The sequence below is a fragment of the Calonectris borealis genome, chromosome 10, assembly GCF_964195595.1.
Source record: "Calonectris borealis chromosome 10, bCalBor7.hap1.2, whole genome shotgun sequence".
NCBI lineage: Eukaryota > Metazoa > Chordata > Aves > Procellariiformes > Procellariidae > Calonectris > Calonectris borealis.
Genome location: NC_134321.1, coordinates 19931933 through 19951733, shown reverse-complemented (window position 1 = coordinate 19951733; position 19801 = coordinate 19931933). Strand labels below are relative to the sequence as shown.

The 19801-nt window shown below is 69.6% G+C and overlaps 2 protein-coding genes across 3 annotated transcripts; both read right to left on the bottom strand.

Annotated features, from left to right (window-relative positions):
- Window positions 1-4899: 4899 nt before the first annotated feature.
- Window positions 4900-13437, bottom strand: MST1R (macrophage stimulating 1 receptor). Its single transcript, XM_075159295.1, has 21 exons — window positions 13421-13437; window positions 11536-12841; window positions 10106-10294; window positions 9898-10023; window positions 9651-9821; window positions 9264-9433; window positions 8994-9171; window positions 8760-8905; window positions 8484-8645; window positions 8035-8128; window positions 7704-7931; window positions 7477-7623; window positions 7241-7400; window positions 7063-7155; window positions 6763-6984; window positions 6602-6682; window positions 6341-6522; window positions 6159-6268; window positions 5896-6061; window positions 5659-5795; window positions 4900-5577 (listed from the first exon to the last, which is right to left on the bottom strand). Exons 2-21 carry the CDS (start codon window positions 12751-12753, stop codon window positions 5295-5297), a joined length of 4263 nt encoding a protein of 1420 aa, XP_075015396.1. The 5' UTR covers window positions 12754-12841; window positions 13421-13437; the 3' UTR covers window positions 4900-5294.
- A 1324-nt stretch (window positions 13438-14761) lies between these two features.
- MON1A (MON1 vesicular trafficking associated A) lies at window positions 14762-19698 on the bottom strand. Of its 2 annotated transcripts, none has more exons than XM_075159292.1 (6): window positions 19563-19698; window positions 18327-18468; window positions 17584-18051; window positions 16618-17383; window positions 16367-16543; window positions 14762-15938 (listed from the first exon to the last, which is right to left on the bottom strand). In XM_075159292.1, the coding sequence occupies exons 2-5, from the start codon at window positions 18451-18453 to the stop codon at window positions 16411-16413; spliced, it is 1494 nt and encodes a 497-aa protein (XP_075015393.1). In that variant the 5' UTR covers window positions 18454-18468; window positions 19563-19698; the 3' UTR covers window positions 14762-15938; window positions 16367-16410. The 2 variants fall into 2 exon arrangements, with proteins under 2 accessions (XP_075015393.1, XP_075015392.1); XM_075159291.1 differs by having other exon boundaries at window positions 16367-16514; window positions 19563-19693.
- Window positions 19699-19801: the final 103 nt, after the last annotated feature.

Sequence of the window (19801 nt, the reverse complement as noted above, 5' to 3'; positions counted from 1 at the left end):
CCCATGCACCCTGGAAGGCGTCGAGGGAGGCGGCCAGCGAGCCGCTCAGCCAGGTGGCCGCGTGGCAGCGGGGGGCGGCCTCGGAGGGGACCCCCAGCTCGGCGGCCAGGCGCCGGGAGAAGCCACGCAGCAGCGTGGTGCCCCCCACCAGCAGCAGGCGGGGGGCGGGGGGCGGCCGGGGGGGGTCCCTGCAGCGGCGCAGGCTGCGGGCCGCCTGCTCCAGCAGCCCCGGCCCCGGCAGCCCCAGGCTGCGGGGGCCAGCAGCGCCGCGGGGCAGCGGAACCGCTCGTCCCCCCGGAGCAGCCCCGAGGGCAGGGTGAGGGGCAGGGCCCCCCGGCCCCCGGCGGGACGCGGCAGCAGGTCTCCTTCAAGCGGCGCAGGGGGTCGGCGCCCAGGTGGGCCCCGCGGGACCCCAGCAGCCGGCTCAGGTAGAGGGTGAGGGTGTCCCTGGCCACGTCCAGGCGGAAGGTGGCATGGGGCAGCGCGTAGCCCTCCCGCACCCCCGCCACGTGGGAGGTGCCGGCACCGCAGCCCAGCACCACGCCGGCGGTGCGGCCGGAGGAGTAGGCGACGACAGGGAACGGGGCAGCACCAGCATGGCCGGCACGCCGAAGCCCTCGAAGAGCAGCTCGGCCACCTTCTCCCAGTTGGCGGCAGGGGAGAGCGGGGCGTCCGTGGCCAGCACCGCCACCTCCTCGGGGCAGACGCCCAGCTCCCGGTAGAAGACGCGGTGCCACAGCTTCTCTAGCCCGTCCCAGTCAGTGACCATGCCATGGGGAAGGACAGGGCCACCCCCCACCTGGCTGGGCAACCATGGACCACGGCTACTCGTCCCCGGCCTGGTGTGGCCCGACCCAGTGTCGATGACGATGGCGCACAAAGCCTTGTACCTCTCCACCAGCTTGGCCCCCATCGCATCCAGGGCTGGCTCTGGTCCCTGGGGGGGGTTAGTTGCCATAGCGACCGCCTGCATCACAGTGATGACATCACCCCTGGCATCACGATTTGGTTCCCCTTCCCACTGGAAGACCTTTGGGGGTCCCCTGAGGCTCCCCAGGGTGGTACCTGCCCCCTGCGGCCGTAGGGACCGGGGCACGGGGAGGCTGGTCAGGGCGAGGATTTTCACGTGCAAATCGAGTGGGGCTCCTCGCCAGGAGAGAACTGGCCCCGGGTGAGGACTGGGACCAGGACCGGGACGTGACTGATACTGGTCCTGAGTGGGTGCCGAGACGGGGCGAGCCTCCCCGGCTGAGGGCAGATGCTGTCTCGGGCAGAAAAAGGAGAAAAACACATTCTTTAGAAGCTGGAAACTTCAGGCTAAAGAAAAGCTCCCTGCAGGCCAGCAAAGCTGCTTGGGGGCCAGCAGGGTTCCCCAAGGGCCACCAAAGCTCCCCAGGGACCAGCAGAGCTCCCCAGGGACCACCAAAACCCCCCAGGGGCCACCAGAGCTACTTGGGAGCCAGCAGAAATCCCCAGGGCCACCAAAGCTCCCCGGGGGCCAGCAGAGCTCCCCAAGGACCACCAAAGCTCCCCAGGGACCAGCAGAGCCCCCAGATGGGTGCAGGGGTGCCCCGGGTAGTGCGGGTACCCCCAGGTATGGATGCCAGCACCAGGTGGGGAGGATGGGGGTGCCCAGGCTAGCTCCCGGGGCCGGGCACGCAGCCTGCCCGGGGTGCGGGCAGCAGGGGCTGGGGGGGGGCCGGGGTGCAGGCAGCCCCCCCCGCCGCACGCAGGCATCATTAGCAAAACTTGCCGGTTTCTAAAAATGGCGCCGTGGCCGCGCTTCACGCCCGCTCCCCAGCGCTCCGGCAGCCGCTAAAAACAGCTCGGCGCTGCCGGCTGCCTCCTGCCACCTCTTGCGGGGCCGGGTGATGCCGGAGAGCACCGCTCTGCTCAAACGCTGATTCGGCACAATTTTGCCCACCTCCAATGGAGCCCCCCTCCCTGTTTGCCCGGTGGGCCGCGGCGGAGGTAAGAGGGGGCAGGCTGCCCACCTGGGTGGCACCCGCTTTGCCACCGGTCTTTGCACTCGTTTTGCCATGGGGAGCCCAAAACCGTATGGCGCCGGCAAACGCTGTCGCAGCACGTCCCCGGGTGCTGGTGGCAGCGGGACCGTGCCCGGCTCTGCCTGTGCGCCCGCAGCCCTGCGCATGGCCACTCATGTTTTATAGATGGCTCTGATTTTAATAATTAATCCCTGCTAACGACAGCACTTTCCCCAAATAAAACATTTAAAGTGCTGTGTGTGCAAGGCGCGCTGCCGGGGCGGGACGCCGGCTGCTCTGCTGCAGCCGTGGCGGGTGGGCACGGCACGACGTGGCATGGCACAGTGTGGCACGGCACGGCCGCACATGCCAACAGCTCAACCAGGTGCTCCACCAACCATGCCCAGCCATGCAGCACCTTAGGGTGCCACTTACCCAGTGCCCAACCTTGGGTGCCCACCCGTGTCCGGGCAGCACCTCTGAGACACTCCCCAGCTGGGGCAGGGGTGCCGGTGCCGTGCGAGATGCCACCCTGCGAGGTCCCCCTGCCCGTCCCCTGGGCAGCGTGCGCAGCACCAGCACCGATCCTGGCCGGCAGCGGCAGGCAGGGGCAGGCAGGGGCGGGCAGGAGTGGGCAAGGGTGGGCACTTGCCAGCCCATGGCATTAAAGGCCGGGCGCTGGCTCCTTGCCTCCAGCAGCGTAATTAGGGTGGGATAAATGCAAATTAGCGTGAAATCTGTCATCTCCGCAGGCACATTTGCGGGGGGGGGGGGGCTCAGCTTAAGGCAGAGGCCCTCCTCGCGCGCGTCACCGTAACCACGCGAGCCTCGTTAGCTAACGAGCGGTTCCCTGCACCGCCCCACCGCGGGGCACTGCCAGCCCCGCCTCACGCGGGGTGCCCCCGCGGCTGCCCCCCGTGTCGTGGGGCAGTGGGCCTGGCACCCATCCGCCACTCGATCGCAGCCCTGGGCACCCACCCTGCCTGGTGCTGAGGAGGGCAACACCCAGAGTGCCCGTCCGTCCGTCTGTCCATCCATCCCTGCATCCCTGCATCCCGGCTGCTGGCAGTGCCCCAACCGGCTGCCCCGGCCGCACCCCTGCCGCCACCCTGGCACCCAGCGTCCCCCAGCACCGGCACCCACCATCCCCCAGCACCTCCCGTTTCTGATCCAGCCCGTAATAACTGCGCGGCGCTGGGCCCTTCCGTTGCCACAGCAACTCGACAGCCTAGCCAAAATGGCGCTGCTCGGCCTCGCACGGGCAGGGCCGGCACCCACACGGGGGGCACGGCCACCCCAAAACCCAGGCCGGGGGGTGCAGCGTGACCCCACCACGGGGAAACTGAGGCACGGTCCCGGCAGACCCCCTGACCGCGGGATGCCAGGACCCAGCCGCGCTAAAAATACCCTCTCGCGAGCGGCGGCGGAGGTGCAGGTGTGAGGCGGCGGCGGAGACGGACAGCTTGGCTGGTGGGAGCTGACGCGGCCCTGGGCTCCGGCGCCGCTTAATGAGCAGCCGAGGAGGTTTTGTTCAAAGCCGGCGCTGGCTGCAGCACCTGCGTGGCCGGGGAACGGAGCTGCCCGCGGCCGCGGGGCCAGGGCAGGTTTCAGCATCCCCTGCCCGTCCTGGACTTGCCCCGAGCACCCCCTGCCCGTCCACCCAGTCCCAAACCCTGCCCTCGCCCCCCACCCCGAGCTCCGGACGTGCACCCAGGGGGGTGATGCCCATCGCCAGCCCCCTCCTCTTTCTCAATGTCTTGTTCTAGGGGATTTTTGCCCCAAAATTGGGGTGGAGGGGACCTCCTCGGTGGGACGAGCTCCTCGCAGGTGTGACATCTGCCACCGCTGCCAGCAAAAGGAGCAGAGAGAGGCGGCTCGGGCGGCGGCGAGCATCGGTGGGGGGGCTCAGCCACTCTCCCCTGCTCCTGGGCAGCCCCAGTGCCAGCGTCCGGGCATGTCCCGTGCCAGGAGCTGCACGGTGCCCTGCACAGGCAGCGGCTGAAGCAATTAGGGTGTGATTAAGTGAGGCTGGTAACGACGCTTGGTCACCACGTCAGCCCCAAGCCTGGGCTGGTGTCCCCCAGCAGGGTCCCATGCAGGTGGGCAGGGTGGGCAGCGTCGTGGGGGGGACTGCAGGCTGGGCACCGCCGAGTCCACCACCGTGATGCCGTGGCCTGGGCACGGTGACCCCAGGGGCACCTCGATGCCAGGGACACTGTAATCCCATGCCCTGGGCTCTGTGACACCAGCGGCACTGTGATCCCATGCCCAGGCACCCGTGATCCCAAGGGCACCCTGATCCCGTGCCCAGGCACCCATCATCCCAGGAGCATCATAATCCCAGGGGTGCTGCAATCCCATGCCCCGGGCACCCATCATCCCGTAATCCCAGGGGCACTGTGACCCACGTCCCGGGCAGCAGGATCCCAGGGGCACCGTCACCCCCCGCCCAAGCGCACGGTGCTCCCCACGCCATCTCGCGCCCCACGGCCCACCGTAGCCGCGCAGCCAGGCGGGCACCTTGTGCCCACCCGGCGGGCAGAGCTGCCGGGGCTGTATTTAGCCGCAGCTGAAGAGGGTGGGAGGGGGATTTTTAGGAAAATCCTTTTCCTTGATGCCGGCCTCACCTCCCGGATGCCTGGGTCCCCCTTGAGCGCAGGGGGCCGTGGCAGCACCCAGGATGCACAGGGTGGTCCCGGCGTGGCGGGCACCGGGGGACGGTGCCCGGGGTGGCCACGCCAGCACCGGTGTGCAGGTGCCCTCCCGTGGCTGGCACGGGAACGGTGGGCGCACCCTCACCCGTGCCCCCTGCGAGGTGGGTGCCCCCGGCGGGGTGGGGACCCGGGGTGGGGAGCCCCCTCTGCGCAGGGGGACAGGGGTGCTGTGCCCCCAGAGACAGCTCCAGCCCGGGAAAAAATATAATTAGGTTTTAATGAGCGATTTGAGCAGCCAAGGGGTTGGAAACCCCACGGGATCCCTGGGTGGGTCAGGCCACCCCACGGCAGCCGCTGGGGCTGAGCGGGGACCCCACAACACAGCCTCACCACTGTGGGGCTGAGCCCCCCAGCACCCAGCCAGTGCAGGACTGAGCCCCACAGCACCCCACCAGCACGGGACCGAGCCTGGGGAGCACCCAGCAGCGTCTGGGTGTGAGCCACGGGAGAACACCCCACAGCACCCAGCCACCTCCCAGCACCCATCCCATAGGGAGGGTGCCCCACAGCACCCGCTTGCGCCTTGCATCCCTCCTAGGGAAGCACGCCCGCAGTGTATGAGGGTCCGGGAGCCCCCACGGTGCAGGGCACCCCATCAGCACACAGCTGTGTCTTCCTCCTCTTCTTCCTCCTCTTCCTCTTCCTCCTCCTCCTCATCCTCCTTGATGTCCTCGTCCTCATCCTCGCCATCGGGCAGCTGCCCCGGGGGGGCGGGGGGGAAGGGGGGGCCACGCTCCAGGTTGACGTAGGTGACGGCCAGGTTGACATAGTGCTCCCCCTCCAGCGTGGCCAGGACACGCTCCAGCTCGCCCACCAGCCCCGCGAAGGACGGCCTCTCCTCGGGCACCGGCGCCCAGCAGCTCAGCATCACCCTGTACCTGCCCCGACACCCCCGTCAGTGCCGGCGGCTCCCCGGGACCCCCCCCCCACCACCCTGCCCACCCCCCAGCCCCACTCACAGGGTGTCGGGGCAGTGGCAGGGCTGCGGCAGGCGTCTCCCCCGCAGCAGGTAGCGGGCCATGTCATAGGGGTCCACCGCGGGGTACGGCGATGCCCCCCGCGTCAGCAGCTCCCACATGAGCACCCCGAAGGACCACTGCCGAGCAGAGCGCCGGCATGGCGGGGTGGGCGGGATGGGGACAGGGGTCGGGGGACGGGGACAGGGGTCGGGGGACGGGGACAGGGGTCGTGCCTACCACGTCCGACTTGGTGGTGAATTTTTGGGTCTGGAGGCTCTCCAGCGCCATCCACTTGACGGGCAGCTTGGCATGGCGGTGCCGCCGGACGCTGTAGTACTCCTTGCCGAACACGTCCCGCGCCAGCCCGAAGTCGGCCACCTTCACCGTCAGCGTCTCATCCAGCCTGTGGGACACCAGTTTGGGGGGGGCACCGGGCAGCACCCCCGACGCCCACCCCCGGGCCCGCGGGGTGACCCCATGGTGGGCACGGCCACACTCACATGCAGTTCCTGGCCGCCAGGTCCCGATGCACAAACTTCTTCTGGGCCAGGTACTCCATGCCCAGGGCCACCTGCAGTCCGAAGCCGATGAGGTCCTTCACGGTGGGGCTCTGCAGGGTGGCAGTGGTGAGCGGGGTGAGCTCAGACCCCCGCTGTCCCCTCCCCCCAGGGTGTCCCCGTACCCGCTCCTGGGCGCGAATGAAGTGGCGCAGGTCCCCATGGCGCATGTAGGGCAGGACAACGAGGGGCAGCCCGTGGCGGGGCAAGCAGACCCCCAGCAGCGAGAGCACCTGGGGGTGGTGGAAGCTCTTCATGAGGATGCCCTCGCGCAGGAACTCCTCCACCTCCTCCACGTCCGTGATGCCTGCCGAGAGCCGAGCCGTGGGGCGCCCCGCTGCCGTGCCGTGCCGCGGCACCGCGCCGTGGGAGCCAGTGCTACTCACGGTGCAGGGACTTGACGGCACAGTGGAGGTCCCCCAGCAGTGGGTCCGTGTAGGTGCCATGGTAGACGCTGCCAAAATGCCCTGCGGGGACAGGCAGCGTGAAGCTGGTACCACACACGGCGAGCGGGCGATGCCACAGCCAAATCGGGGCACGGCGTCACCTTTGCCGATGACCTGGTGGCGGTGGGTGACGAGCCGCTCCTCGGGGATGAGGATGTCCTTCACCTCCTCCAGCAGCTCTGGCCGCAGATCCTCCAGGCAGCAGGATGTGGCCCTGAGCAGGGGCACGGGGGAGCCACCGCCCACCATGCCAGCTCCGGCACTGGCACCGGCAAAGCGTGCCCGGGGCCCCGCTGGGCCGGGACTGCCTGCCGCGGGCAGCACTGCCGGGACAGGCAGAGGCAGGGTGAGGGCTGGGCAGGCACCCAGCACCCCACCACCCACCGGTGACACCCACTTACCCAGCACCTCCCTATAGTCGACGCCGGGGCGCTGGGTGGTGGTGGGGTGGTCGCCACGGCCGGGCTGCACCAGCAGCTCCAGGTTCTCCGTCCCTGTGGGCAGCAGCAGGGTGGGCGGGGGGGTGGCACGGCGGGGGGCCGGGGGAGCAATGGGGTGCCCAGCGAGCATGGCACTCACCCCCCCGCTTCCTCCAGCGCCAGCAGAGCACCACGGCGGCCAGGACGCAGCAGACCAAGAAGGTGATGCCAGTGCCCAGGGCCAGGCTGGCGGCCAGGTCCAGCGAGGCGGTGGGGGGCAGCACCCAGCCCAGCTCCTCGCAGGCACCATTCACGCAGATCTGGGGCAGCAGGGGCTCAGCGGGGACAGGGTGGGGGACACTTGAGGGGGGTCGCCTACCCCGAGGGGGTACCTACCTCCACGGGGGCCCCAGCCGGGGTCAGGCGCAGCTCGCGGGGCAGGCGGCACGTCACCTCATTCTTCAGCACGTTGGGGTGGCAGTCCCGGCCCCCCACCATCATGGTGATGTTCATGCAGGCGGCCACAGCGTCCAGCCCCAATTGCTGCCCGGACACAGCACCCTGAGCCCAGCGGTCCCAGCGGCGGGACCCCCCAGCCTGGCTCACCCCGCCGCCCCACATACGTGCACCTCGATCTCGTCGTCGCCAGGCTTGAGGCGGAGGCGCCTGCCCTCCTGCTCCAGGGGGAAGACCTCGGGCTGGGGGTAGTAGCGGAGGCGGAAGAGCCAGCGGCCGGTGGCGCCGTCCAGCAGCACGCTCAGGTTCCCCGGCGCCGTCTCCACCTTGCTCTCGAAGGGGAAGGCCGGGCTGCGGCACAGCAGCCGCTCCGGCACCCGCGGGCCCTCGCACTCCTGCGGGTGGCAGGATGCTGGGCACCGGCGCGGCACGGTGCCAGGGGGATTGGGGCGGGCAGGGCAGGGCCAGGGGGTGACGGCCTCCTGCCCCGGCACTTACCGTGGCTTCGGTCCTCACACTGCTGGCTTCGAAGTGGATCTTGGCGCGATACACCGAGTCCAGGTGGGTGCCGATGATGGTGAGCATTGAGCCCCTGCGGTGGGCAGGGGTCAGGGCCCCGGGGCGCACATGGTCCCCAGGGTGCATACGGCACCCAAGGTTAGCATGGTCCCTGGGGTGCATGTGGTCCCTGGGGTGCAGGCGGTCCCCAAAGTACACGTGGTCCCCAGGGTGCACGTGGTCCCTGGGGTGCATGCGGTCCCCAGGGTGCATGCGGCCCCAGGATTAACATGTTCCCTGGGGTGCATGTGGTCCCTAGGGCGCACATGGTCCTCAGGGTGCACGTGGTCCCTGGGGTGCACATGGTCCCCAGCACCTCATCCAGCCCGGCCGGGGTGGTGGGGAGGCCGGGGCTGTCCCTCCCAGGGGAAGGGACCCCACGCACTCACTCATAGCTGCAGTTGGGGACGATGGCCGAAACGAAGGGGTCGGGACGGTACTGGAAGGGCAGGGGGGCCAGGAACTCCTCCCCGTCGATCCACAGGGCCACCCAGGCTGCGCCCAGGCCACTGGCGGTGGGAGCCATGCACGAAATCGCCCCGTCGCCCTGCCTGGGGACAGGGTGGCCATGGCTGGAGGGGACAGTGGGACCGCGGGGGGGTCCCTGTGCCCATCCCCGTGCCAGGGACCCCACTGTGCCCAGTGGGGGCAGGACAGGGGCGTACCTGTGCTGCCTGGCCAAGGGGCACTCGGAGCCGTTGACCATCACCCGCCAGCTGCTCCCTGCCGAGAGGTGGGTGCCACGCAGGGAGAGGTGGGTGCCACCCCCCCGGGGGCCAAATGGGGGGTGCAGGGAGCTGATGTGGGGCTCCTGGGCAGAGATGGGGTCGGTGGGTGGGTGGGTGAGCTAAACCCCCCCCAAAACCCTGCCAGGGGTGACCGCCAGTGCGGGGCCGTACCACGAAGACGAAGCCGCCGAGGGTGGCCGAGCCGTGGACGCGGAAGCCGGAGGGTCCGGCGGGTTCCTCCACGGTGAGCACCACGTCGGCCGGGCCCCTCGCTGCCGTCGGGCCCCCCGGCTCCAGCTCACACACCAACACGTCCACAGAGTCCTTGTGGTGGGAGGTGGGCAGGGGTCTGCGGGGTGGTGATGGGGGCTCAGCCCCGGGCCGGGGGGGCAGCCCCAGACCCCCCTCTGCTGCTGTCACCCCCCCGGCACCGCCACGCACCTGTGGCTCCTGCTCTCCTCCGGCAGCACGGCGCAGCCTCGCCGTCCCACCGCCACCCGGTAGGTGCCAGGGGGGCTGCGGCGGGTGTCGGGGTCCAGGTGGGAGCGGAAGGTCATGCCGCAGAGCGTCACCCGTGTCCGGCCCTGCAGCGGGGCGCTCCGGGGGTGGAACTGCGGGAGAGGCACCCACGTCGCCCCGAGCCCTGAATGCCCGGTGACAGTCGCGGGTCCAGAAAGCCCCTTCCCTGGGGGGCATGACACCCATCCTGGGGAGGGGGTCTCCAGATGGAGCAAAGGTCCCACCATGTGCCACCCCACGTGTCACCTCCCTCCCCATCCGAGTGCCCGGGAGATGTGGGGTGCTGGGGGGACGGCGGCGCAGACCTACATCGGTGAGGACGGGCGGGCAGCTGTCCTGGACCCAGGGGCCAGCGCACTCGTGGCGGCGCGTGCACCCATCCCCGCACCAGCCGCAGCCCATGAAGCGCTCGGCCTGCAGGCAGCGTTGGCACGTGGAGAAGTGGCGGCAGCCGGGGCCGGTGACGTTCAGGCGCCACACCTGGGGACGGAGAGTGGAGGCGAGCGGGTGCGTGGGGCTCAGCGCCCGCCCTGTGCCCCCAGGGCCCCCCACTCACCTTGGTGCCGGCGGTGAAGAAGAGCGAGTGGCTCTGCAGCCCCATGGCCCCCCGCACCGGCCCCGGCTCCCCCAGGGAGAAGTTGGCCAAGGTGAGGAGGTAGGAGCTGGAGCGCTGGAGCACCATCTGCAGCGGGGCAGAGTGGGGGGCTGAGCGTGGCCCCACACCCCGCCGGGCACCTCCCACCCCTCCCGGTCCCCCATCTCACCTGGAAGACGCGTCCCTCTGCCGTGCCCAGGTGGGCAACGGTGACGTCCCCCAGGGCGGTGACAAAGATGGAGGTGAGGAGGACGCCGGCCAGGTGCCCGTTGAACAGGTCCACCTTATAGGAGGTAGCGGGGACGAGGGTGGGCTGGTCCCAGCAGCTGGTGTTGGTCACCGGTGCTGAGAGGTTCACCTGCGGGATGGGCACCTTGAAGCCAGCCCCAGCACCCCGACTCCCTGCGCCCTTGCAGGTGGGCACCAGCTCCAGCCATGAGATATTTTGGGGAGTGCCCAATGTCGCAAACTCCCCTCCAGGCTGCAAAAATTTGGGGGGAAAAAACCACATTCCTGGCCCCTCCCGCAGCCCCCGCACGGCGTCAGATCCTGCCCTCCCCTCCCGCCCCATCTGGATGTGTTTATCGGTGCTGGCACCGTGGGGCGGGCACCCCAAAGCCAGCCATCCCCAAGCCCCGGGGCTCGCCAGGGTGCTGGGGATGAAGGGGGACACCAGGAGCCGGGGGGACCCTGCTGGCCCCCCCCACCGATGCTCGGGGCCAGGGGTCCCCTCCCGGCTCGCCCTGCCAGCGGCGTGAGTCAGCGGCAGTGAGCTGTCTGCTCCGTGCGTGGGAAGAGGAGGGGATTTGGCGGCGCCTCGCCCCGCGCCTGGCTGAGAACGCCAAAACTCGTGTCATGGGTGCTTGCTGGGACCCTGCCTGCAGAGAGGGCCCTGCCAGGGCGCCCACCCGTCCCCATCCCAGCCGTGCCAGAGCTTGTCCCTGGGACACGGTGTTCGTGCCCCAGGGCTGCGGCAGACGAGAAACCCCGGTGACTAATTGCGCTTCCGCCTGTGGTTTATTTGCCCAGAGAAGGCGGTGGCCCTGGGGCCAGGGGGGGCAAGGTGGGAGCGGCCGGGCACCCGCGCACCCGGCCCGGGGAGCACCGAGACCCCGTGGCTTCCCCGTCCCCCGCACACATAAACAAGCTGGAGAGGGTGGTCATCAACAGCCCGGCGCTGGGGACAGTCACTGCGGGGGCCGGAGCCGGTGCTCCCTGGGGCAGCCATACCGAGGAGAGGGACTTTTGGCACGGTGCATGGCAAGCGGCGGTACACCCATGTGCCGGGACACGTGGCTGCGGCACACAGCTCAGGCAAACGTGGGGTGCCTGGGGTGGGGAGCGCGGCCGGATCCCTGCCGGCACCCTGCCTCCTCGGCGCGGTTGGCGCTGGCGAAACACAGCGGCCCCTGCAATAGGCGGCGGGGCGGCCGGCGGGGCTGACTCACACCTGGGTGACGCCGCTCTCCCCCTGCCCAACCCATCCCCGGGTCCACCCCGCTTTACCAGCGCTTCCCAGCATCCCAGATCCACCTCCCCACGTCCCAGCCGACCCCCAGGCCCCCCCGGGATGGACGCGGCGCGGGGCGGAGGACTCACGTTGTGCGGGCAGTACTCCACCGGCTGGAAGAAGCTGAGCCCCCGCAGCAGCGCCTGGTGCCCGGTGCCGCAGCACTTCTCCATGCCCTGCTCCATGGCCTGGTTGAGGAGGCGGAGGGGGAAGGCGCAGACGGCCGAGTCCTCCCGCGGCACCCGGCTCTCCGGCTGGCTCTCGGCGAAAGCACCGAAGAGCACCATGTCGGTGTCGTTGATGCCGAGGTTGCGGGCCAGGTGGGCGCCGGGGCGGGCGGCGTGGGCAGCCTGCAGCACGTTGTAGGCGATGTCCCACTCGGCACCCTCCTCGCTGCCGCGCCGCCGCCGTCGCTTGGACTTGAAGCGGCAGTCGAGGACGAGCTCACGGTAGCGGCGGAGGTCGCGCTCGTGGGTGCTGAGCCGCGCCAGGCGCGTGTGGTACGCCGCCGAGCCCGGCCGCTCCGGCTGCACCGTCAGGAAGTAGACGTAGTCCCCATCGGCGAAGGAGTGCACGTAGTGGATGGTGTAGTTGTCCCGGTATTGTGGCAGCACCGTCAGCCACTGGAAGTCATCCGAAAAGCCGTCCAAGGTGCCCTTCAGCCTGCGGATGGACACCGACTGCGGGCTGTACCGCGCCGCCACGCTGCTGTTGACAGTGGAGCCGAGGTAGAAGAAAGAGGCGTAGGAGGTGGCCACCACAGTGGCACTGGTCCCCAAGGGGCTGGCCACGCAGTCAGGGCAGGACGCGGGTCTGTTGCCCGTGGCCGAGTACAGGCAGTGCGTGGTCGCGATGGCCACCTCGCCGTCCCGCACCTCCAGCTGGTGCTGGTAGCACAGCCCGTGCCGCGCCGTGCCGCAGCTGTACAGCCACGGCTCCAGCGGGTCCAGCAGCAGCAGGACGTTGTCCGTGTCCTCAGGGCCGTCCACGGCAGCCGGGCACAGGCGGCAGATCTCACACTCGGCGCTGCCCACCGGGCCAGTGACGAGGACCGAGAGGAGGCGCAGCTCGGGGCTGGCCAGCAGGATGCGGTTGCGGATGGCCACGAAGACAGCGGCCGGGCCAGTGGAGTCGGCGAAGACAGCAACATTCTGCACGGGGCTGCTGGCGTCGAGGCTGGGCAGCGTGTAGGGGACGGAGAAGTTCCTGGTGGAGCTGTAAGGGATGTGAGGGCACTGCCAGGCACCGGCGCCCAGCAGGGCCAGGGCGAGCACCAGCAAGAGGCATGCGTGGCACGATGGCCCCATGCTGCGCGGTGCTGCCGGCGCGGGGTTATCAATGGTGCTCAGCACCAAGCAGGGTCAGGACACATGGAGGACGGGTCACCCATCACATCTGCCAAAATAAAGGAGAAAGGGTTTTACCTGCCGCGGTTAGGCGAGGACCCTGGGGCACTGCCACAGCTGTGCCTGGGACAGGGGGTGCCGGGTCCCCCGGGGCCAGACGACGATGGGTGCTGCCGGGGGAGGATCGGCCGCACCAAACCTCTTCCCAAACACCGCAAGCGGGAGGTGAAGCCAAGCTGCCTGCAGCGGGGGGACAAATCCTGCCTGCTGCCACCTCCCAGACACCCTTGCCTGTCCCCTGGGGGCATCCTTGCCCCGCACGACCCCGCCGAGCCCCCTCCTGGGGACGGGGATGGGGACCCCTGCCAGCCCCCCGGGACAGCAATGGGGACAGAGGATCCCCGCGGGACTGGGACAAGTCCCCTGCCAGCCCCCAGGGACAGGGACCCCGGCGTACCCCGGGGGCCGCCCCCCCCCAGCTCACCGGGCTGGGAGCGGTCCCCAGCCGGGGTCGCCGTCGGGTCCGGCTGCCCCCGCCCGCCCCTCCCCGGGGCCGCCCCGTCCTGTCCCGGTCCGTCCCGCCCGGTGCCGAGCCGTTCCGAGCCGTGCCGGGCGGCGGGCCGCTCACCTGGGCGCTGCCGAGCCGTACCGGGCCGTGCCGTGCCGGGACGGGGCGGAGCGGGGCCGTGCCCGGAGCAGGCGAGGCGGGCCGGGGCGGGCCGGGGCGGGCCGGCCCTGCCCACGGGGCTCCCCGAGGGCGGGCACCGGCACAGGCAGCCCGGGGGGACGGGAGTGCTCGGGGAGCCAAGGAGTCCGGGGCGACACAGGGGGAACCGGGGGGCACACGCTCCCGGGGTGCCCGGAGGGACGCTGGGCACCCTTGGGGGCACAAGGTGGGTGGGCACGGTGCCCCAGCAGGACACGGGTGGGAGCAGGGGCCCCTGAGCAGGACACGGGGTGCAGGGCTAGTGCGATGCCCCGGGCACCCGCTGCAGCCCAGCGCTGACTGGGTGGCCGTCGGAGGGTCCCCATGGCTGGGAGGCGGCTGCCAGCATCCCGGGGTGCGTGGGGAGGTCGGGGAACATCAGCACCCATTGACCCCGCTGCCACCGGCGGCAGGGGCTGTCGACACCCTGACACACGAAATCACCGCTTCCCCGAAGCTGCCCGCGCTGGCACCGCGCTTGCGACTCACTTCCAGGCTGGCGGGGCGGCCTTCCGGGGGGTGCCAGGCTCAGCTCGGGGGTTTCCAGCCGGGGGGCAAGAGCGGGGCCGAGGCAGCTGCAGCTTTGCGAGGGGAGCCGTGGGGGTTATTTCGGTTGTGCCCATTCTTTGCGTCAAGTCCCCTTATCCCCCCTCCGTCAATGGCTGCCTGTGGTGGCAGGAGGTGCCAGCGCTGCCGGGACTTGCTGCTGTTTCTGGGGATGAAGGAAGATGATTTTCACGCAGGGATTTGCCTTCCAAGAGCCCTGTTGCCCTCGGGCGGTGGGGCTGCGGGTCCCAGCTGCGCACACGAACTTTTCCTCCAGCTGAGCAGGGCGCTGCCGGGGGGACTTTGGTCCCCGGAGGGGCTGAACACGCCAAAAACGGGCTCCCCTGCCCTCGCCACCTGGGCAGCCTCAGCCCTCCCAGGCTCCCGCCCCGCGTTGTGCAAGGCCCGGTGGTTACGCTGGCCCCGCGCCTTACCCAACAGCTCCTTCCTCCGGCTGCGCGTCTCCCGCTCGGTTTCGACATTAGCTGGCCCTGGCCAGCTCGTCCCGGGGTTTTCGCCGCTCCCACCCTCCGGCCGGCACTGCCTCCTGCCAGCACGGCCCCGGCTGCCCTGCACCGCTCCCCGCCAGCTTTCCCGGCCCCCAGCGGGTCCCTGGGGCTGGATTGCACCGTACCCAAACTTGGACCAAACTTCCCCCCCCAGCTTGGCCATTTGCAACCCCCCAAGTGGACACCCACGAACGTGACAAGACTTGACTTAGGGTCCAGATAATGTTTATGAGCAAAGACAAGCGATTACACTCTGGCAGGAGCATAAATACAGGAGCAGAGTCCCTGTGCTAGCCCTGCCGGGTCCTTCCCAGCTCCCTCAGTGTCTCGGTGCCACCCCGGTGGCTCTGCCCCTCCTTGAACACCCGTCCCAGTGCTCGCCAGACCGTCCCAGAACGCAGGGTTGGGCTGTGCCCGGCGTGCCGCGGCATTCATGGGCGCTCAGCCCCACACCAGTGCCTGGGGACGGCTGGGGAGGAGGCGGCCCTTGTGCAGCAAGCTCAGTGTTGCTGGCTCGAGGGGCTGGGTTTGGGGGGCAGGTGCCCCCACACCAAGGGGAAGACCCTCCTTGGGCTGGGAGGGCACCAGGGTCCCGTGCCAGCGGGATCTCCAGGGGGGCTGCGCTTCAGCCGCCCCTTTAGGGTCCGCTGCCCAGGAGCCAGCACCATGAGCCCACAAGCACCCCATGGGCACCCCGGTACCCCGAGTCTCCCTGGGGCCACTCGGTGTCCCTGTGGGGAGGTAGGCAGGACCCTGTCCCCCGCCTGGGTGGTGTCACCCACCCTCTGCGGGCACAGCAGCACGGGGGTCCCCCGAGTGCTGCCACATCTCTCCTGGGGACCCTCACCCTTGGCACAGCCGTAGGATGGCAGAGAAAGGAGGGCACCAGGCAACGGGCAGCAGGACCGAGGGCCTCAGCTCCCCTCCAGCAACCCAGGGTTCCAGCAGCCCCGCTCCAGGACCCCCACCATGAGGGATGGAGCCGGGGGCTGCAGAGGAAGGGTGGCCCCCCCAGCTGGGAGGCATTGCCTGCAGATGAGAGAAAGTCCTGCTCACCCCTTCCCCTGGCAGCTGTCACCCCGTCTCCAACACCCAGGTTGGACAGTCCCATGGGTGGGTTTCCCCGTGCTGCGGGGTCCCAGCATGCCCTCTCCCCTGGACTCATGGCCCGGGCTTCCTCGGGGATGGGCTCCCCGGCACAGCGGGGGCTCCCCCAGCTGGCACCACGCCCTGGGCGATGCCCATCAGTATGTCTGGGGCGTGAGGATGAAGAGTCGGTCTTCCTCCTTGCGGATCCACTTCATGAGCTTGTTGACAGCACTGATGGCGCCAGCCTTGGTCCCCAGGGGACTGTAGCATATGTAGAGCTCGAAGGCGCTGGTGACCTGGGTGAAAAAACAGGGTACACGCTGGGCAGACGCCTGCACCCCACTTGGGGCTGGCACTGCATCTTGCCCCCGCCCCGGGCACTGGGAACAGGCACAGGGGCTCCAGTGCAGGGACGCGGGGTGGCAACGGGGTACCCTAAATGCGTGGCACCTGGTTTGCTCAGAAGTGGGGGGACCGAACCCCAGGGTTTTTTCCCAGAGTGGATTTTCTCTGTGGCACTGGGGAGTTCAGGACAGCGCATGGCACAGCCCCTGGTGCCGGCCTTCGCCAGCCCCTGCTGCTCTCCCTGCCCGCCCCTCCCTGGCACAGGGGTGCACGGGGGCAGGCTGGCCCCCAAAAGGCCCGTGCACGAGCTGGAGGCCACCCTGGGGACCACGGAGCTGGTGCTGTGTTGGCTCACCCAAACCCTGCAGACAGCCCTTACCCAAGCCAGGAGGTTCTCACGGGGGCCCGTGAAGTAGATGTTCTTCAGGGGGCGCGAAGAGTTGTGAGCCCGGCTGTGGAGGTACTGGTAGAGCCCCAAGAGCCTCTCCTTCTCCTCCTCCCGCACGTAGGGTGCCTCAATCTCAGGGCTGCAGGAACACAGCACCCCGTTAGCCCCCTGGAGAAGGGGATTCGTGGAAAAAGCTTGCCCCACGCCATGGCCTTGGCCCGATGGTTCCCCAGGGGCCTCACCTGGTAAAGAGCCCAGAGCTTTTCGACTTGTAGATGAAGTGCCGGAGGTCAGGGATGCCCACCTGGGCGACGCTGTAGAAGGGGGTGCGCAGGGCCTCCTGCAGAGCGTGGTGCACCCCTCGCCGCCGCAGGCGCTCCTGGAAGCGCCGCTTACAGTCGGAAACGGTGAAGAAGTCCTCGCGGTCGGTGGAGACCAGCAGGAGGCACAGGTCCATCTCCTGCTCCAGGTAGGAGATGTGGGCATGGAAGAAGCCACTGGAGTTGAACTTAGGGAGGCAAATGGGAGTCCAGGCTTCACCCTCCCGGAAGGAGGAAGAAGAGCTGATGAGGTTGAAGAGCAGATGGAGGTCAATGGGGTGGAGGAACTGATCCTTCTTCCTCACGAGAGACACCAGCTGGTTCCCTGACAGGAGGATGGAGAAGACCAGGCTCTTGGCCTTGGCCTGCTGGAGGCTGGTGCTGACAGCGTCCCGGACGCTGGCGGCCAGGGGCAGGCAGCGCACGGCGCCCATGAGGAAGCTGGGGTCGTGGGCCATGAGGTCCAGCAGGTTGTCGGTGATGCGCTCGGAGCCGGCCAGGAGCCTGCGCAGGTCATAGTTCTGCTTCTGCTGGAAGATGTGGTTGAGCTGGGTCCAGGTGAGCAGGCTCAGGATCTGGTAGTAGATGTAGAGCAGCTCATGGGCGATCTCCTGCTCTGACTGCCGGGTCCGCGCCACTGCCACCAGCACCAGCGGGCTCCTCCGCACGAAGACCACCTTGTAGCCATCTGCTTGGGAGGGAGTTCCCCGGGGGGGCCGGGGACAGACCCGTAAGCCTGGCTCCCCCAGGCTGCAAGGGGGAGCCAGGCTGCAGCATCCCCCCGCCACCAATCTGCCCCTGGGGACAGCTAATGTGGCCTGCGGTGGCAGGGGCATGGCCGGGCAGGCCGTGACACCCCCCTGTCCCACTCCCCCCCCCGGGCGGTACCTGCGTGGATGGACCGGATGGCGTTTTTCTCGGCCTCCAGGAAGGACACCAGGGCCATCATGACGCCCATGGTGCTGGAGAGGGCCTCCTCAGAGCCGTAGCGGGAGTACACGGGCTTGCCCGCCTCGCTGAGCACGAAGACGTGCTTCCGGTGCATGCGCCAGGCGTCCATGGTCACATCCTCCTCCTCCTTGCCAGACAGCACCGAGTCGCGGCGGGTGGTCTGTGGGGACGGCTCCAGCTTCCCCTCCTTGCTCTGCCTCATCTCCTCCTCCAGGTCGAGGGCCATGCCCGTGAGCTGCGTGCTCAGCTCGCTGAAGTCCTTGCTGATCTGCTCCATGCTGGTCGGCTCGGCCGGCTCCCCCCGCCTCTCCTCCGGGCTCCGCGCCACGGCCGCCCCGTCCTCGGGACTCGTCAAGTCCTCGTAGGAGCGGGTGTGCACGAACATGGCTCCCTCCTGGCCCGCCCCTGGGAACAACGGGCCGTGCAGCGTCCGTCCGCCTGTCCCCCACCCCGAGACAGCGGGCAGACGGAAGGTGCAAAAGGGACAGGGGGTTGCAGGGAGGGACCTGCCCTCCTCTCCTCATCCCACGGCACCCACGGGTGCGGGTCCTGCTGGTGGGGAGTCGCCAGTGGGCCCGTCTCCCCTTGCCGCGGGGCTGTGGAGGGCCCAGCCTGCATAACGAGGAACTGCCTTTTGTTTTTTTCCCTCGCTTACCCCTGCGGCGAGCTCTGCCCCGTACCTGGCTCCGTCCCCTGCGCCAGCCCTGGCGTGGGGCTCTCGGACCGCTCCGCGTGCTGCCCATCTCCCGGCGCCAGGGACCCGTTGGGCACTTCCCAGCCTTTCTTCTTGTGGACATCCGCAGCCATTCCTCGGGGCAGGACCTGCATGCGACCCACAGTGTCACCCCTCTGCTGCCTCACCCGCAAAACGGGTCCTGAAACACTCCACTCTCGAGCGGGGCTATGCCAGCATCCTCGTCCCAATCCTGCTGGCTCAGCAGGCAGCACCGAGCCCTGGTGAGACGTCAGGAAAGCCACTCTAATCCAGCCGGATTTCCTCCCTCCCGTGGGAGGTCCCAGCTCCTTCCAGCCCCCCAGCCCCAGCACCTTTCATCCAGGCTTGGCCCCGATTTCCCCCGAGCGCTGGGAAAGCCGCTCAGCCTCCCTCGGCTGCGTCCCGGCAGCAAGGGGGAAGGGAGCCGGCCCCGGATGGGGCTGGGGCTGGTCCCACACACCGACGATCCCAGAGGCCTCATGTTTGCAAAGGGCGGGTTTTATGGCCCTCCTTGGCCTGGATTAGGAGGCTGAGATGAGAGCAGGCTGGTGACGCTCCTCCTGAAGCCACTCAGATGGCGTAACCGCCTGCGAGCAGGGTGCCCTCTCGAGCCCCTGTCCCATGGGTCAGCCCTCCGGGGCAGCGCCTGGCCGTGCCTCCAGCCTGCGCTTTCTTCCCTGCCCCGTGGGGAAACCGGCCCAAAAGTGAACACAAGCGAAAGCAACAGCGGGAAGGCAGGCTGCCCGGGACCCTGTGCCGCTTCGGTGCCGGAGCCTCCCCAGCCTCCAAAACCAGCTGGTGGGGAGGCTCGTGGAGCCCCGGCTTCGCTCCATGTTTCGTGACACCTCCTGCCCCCCAGGCACCCAGGCCCAGCCCCAGCAGGTAACGCCGCACCTGGGGGGGCCGGACCCCGACCCCCAAAGCCTGTGAGACCCCAACAGTCCTGGAGGGTGCTGGGGTGTGGATTAGGGCCCTTTCCCTCCTGCCTGCACTGCTGCCAGCCTGCTGCCCTTCCCCGCAGCCCCCCGCGGGGCTGCCCGGGGGTGAGGGTCTCCCCGGGACCCCCACGGCCCAGTGCGGGGCCCGTCCCGGTCCCTCCCCCGCCCGGGGGGTCACTGCTCCCGGAGCACCGACGTGCCCCGGGGAAGCGCCAGACCCGAGACCCCCCCGCAGCCCCGAAGGACAACGCACAGGGACCGACCTTCGCGGCTCCTCACGTCGGCGCCGGAGGCCCGGGCGAGCAGCGCGGCGGGCGCAGCTGCGGCGGGGGCCGCCCGGCAGCCCCCGGCACGGCCTAGGCGGGGCGGGGGGGACGACGCCGGCGGTGGGCGGCCGCCTCCCGCCCTGCCCCTGCCCCTGCCCCTGCCCCTGCCCCTGCCCTTGGCCCCGGCCCCGGCCCCCGCGGCGCCGGCGGCATCGCGGCACGGCGGCCCGGCGGGA

Bases quoted from the DNA above. Each gene is read 5' to 3' on its own strand.
- MON1A (XM_075159291.1), bottom strand. From the start codon at position 18,453: ATGGCTGCGGATGTCCACAAGAAGAAAGGCTGGGAAGTGCCCAACGGG. The intron at 18,052-18,326 runs GTACGGGGCAGA...CGTTGTTCCCAG, and splicing joins GGCGCAGGGGACGGAGCCAG to GGGCGGGCCAGGAGGGAGCC. The intron at 16,515-16,617 runs GTGAGGCCCCTG...GTGTTCCTGCAG, and splicing joins AGCTCTGGGCTCTTTACCAG to CCCTGAGATTGAGGCACCCT.
- MST1R (XM_075159295.1), bottom strand. From the start codon at position 12,753: ATGGGGCCATCGTGCCACGCATGCCTCTTGCTGGTGCTCGCCCTGGCC. The intron at 8,906-8,993 runs GTACGGCCCCGC...ATCTCTGCCCAG, and splicing joins TCGGCGGCTTCGTCTTCGTG to GAGCCCCACATCAGCTCCCT. The intron at 7,624-7,703 runs GTATGTGGGGCG...GTGTCCGGGCAG, and splicing joins ACGACGAGATCGAGGTGCAC to CAATTGGGGCTGGACGCTGT.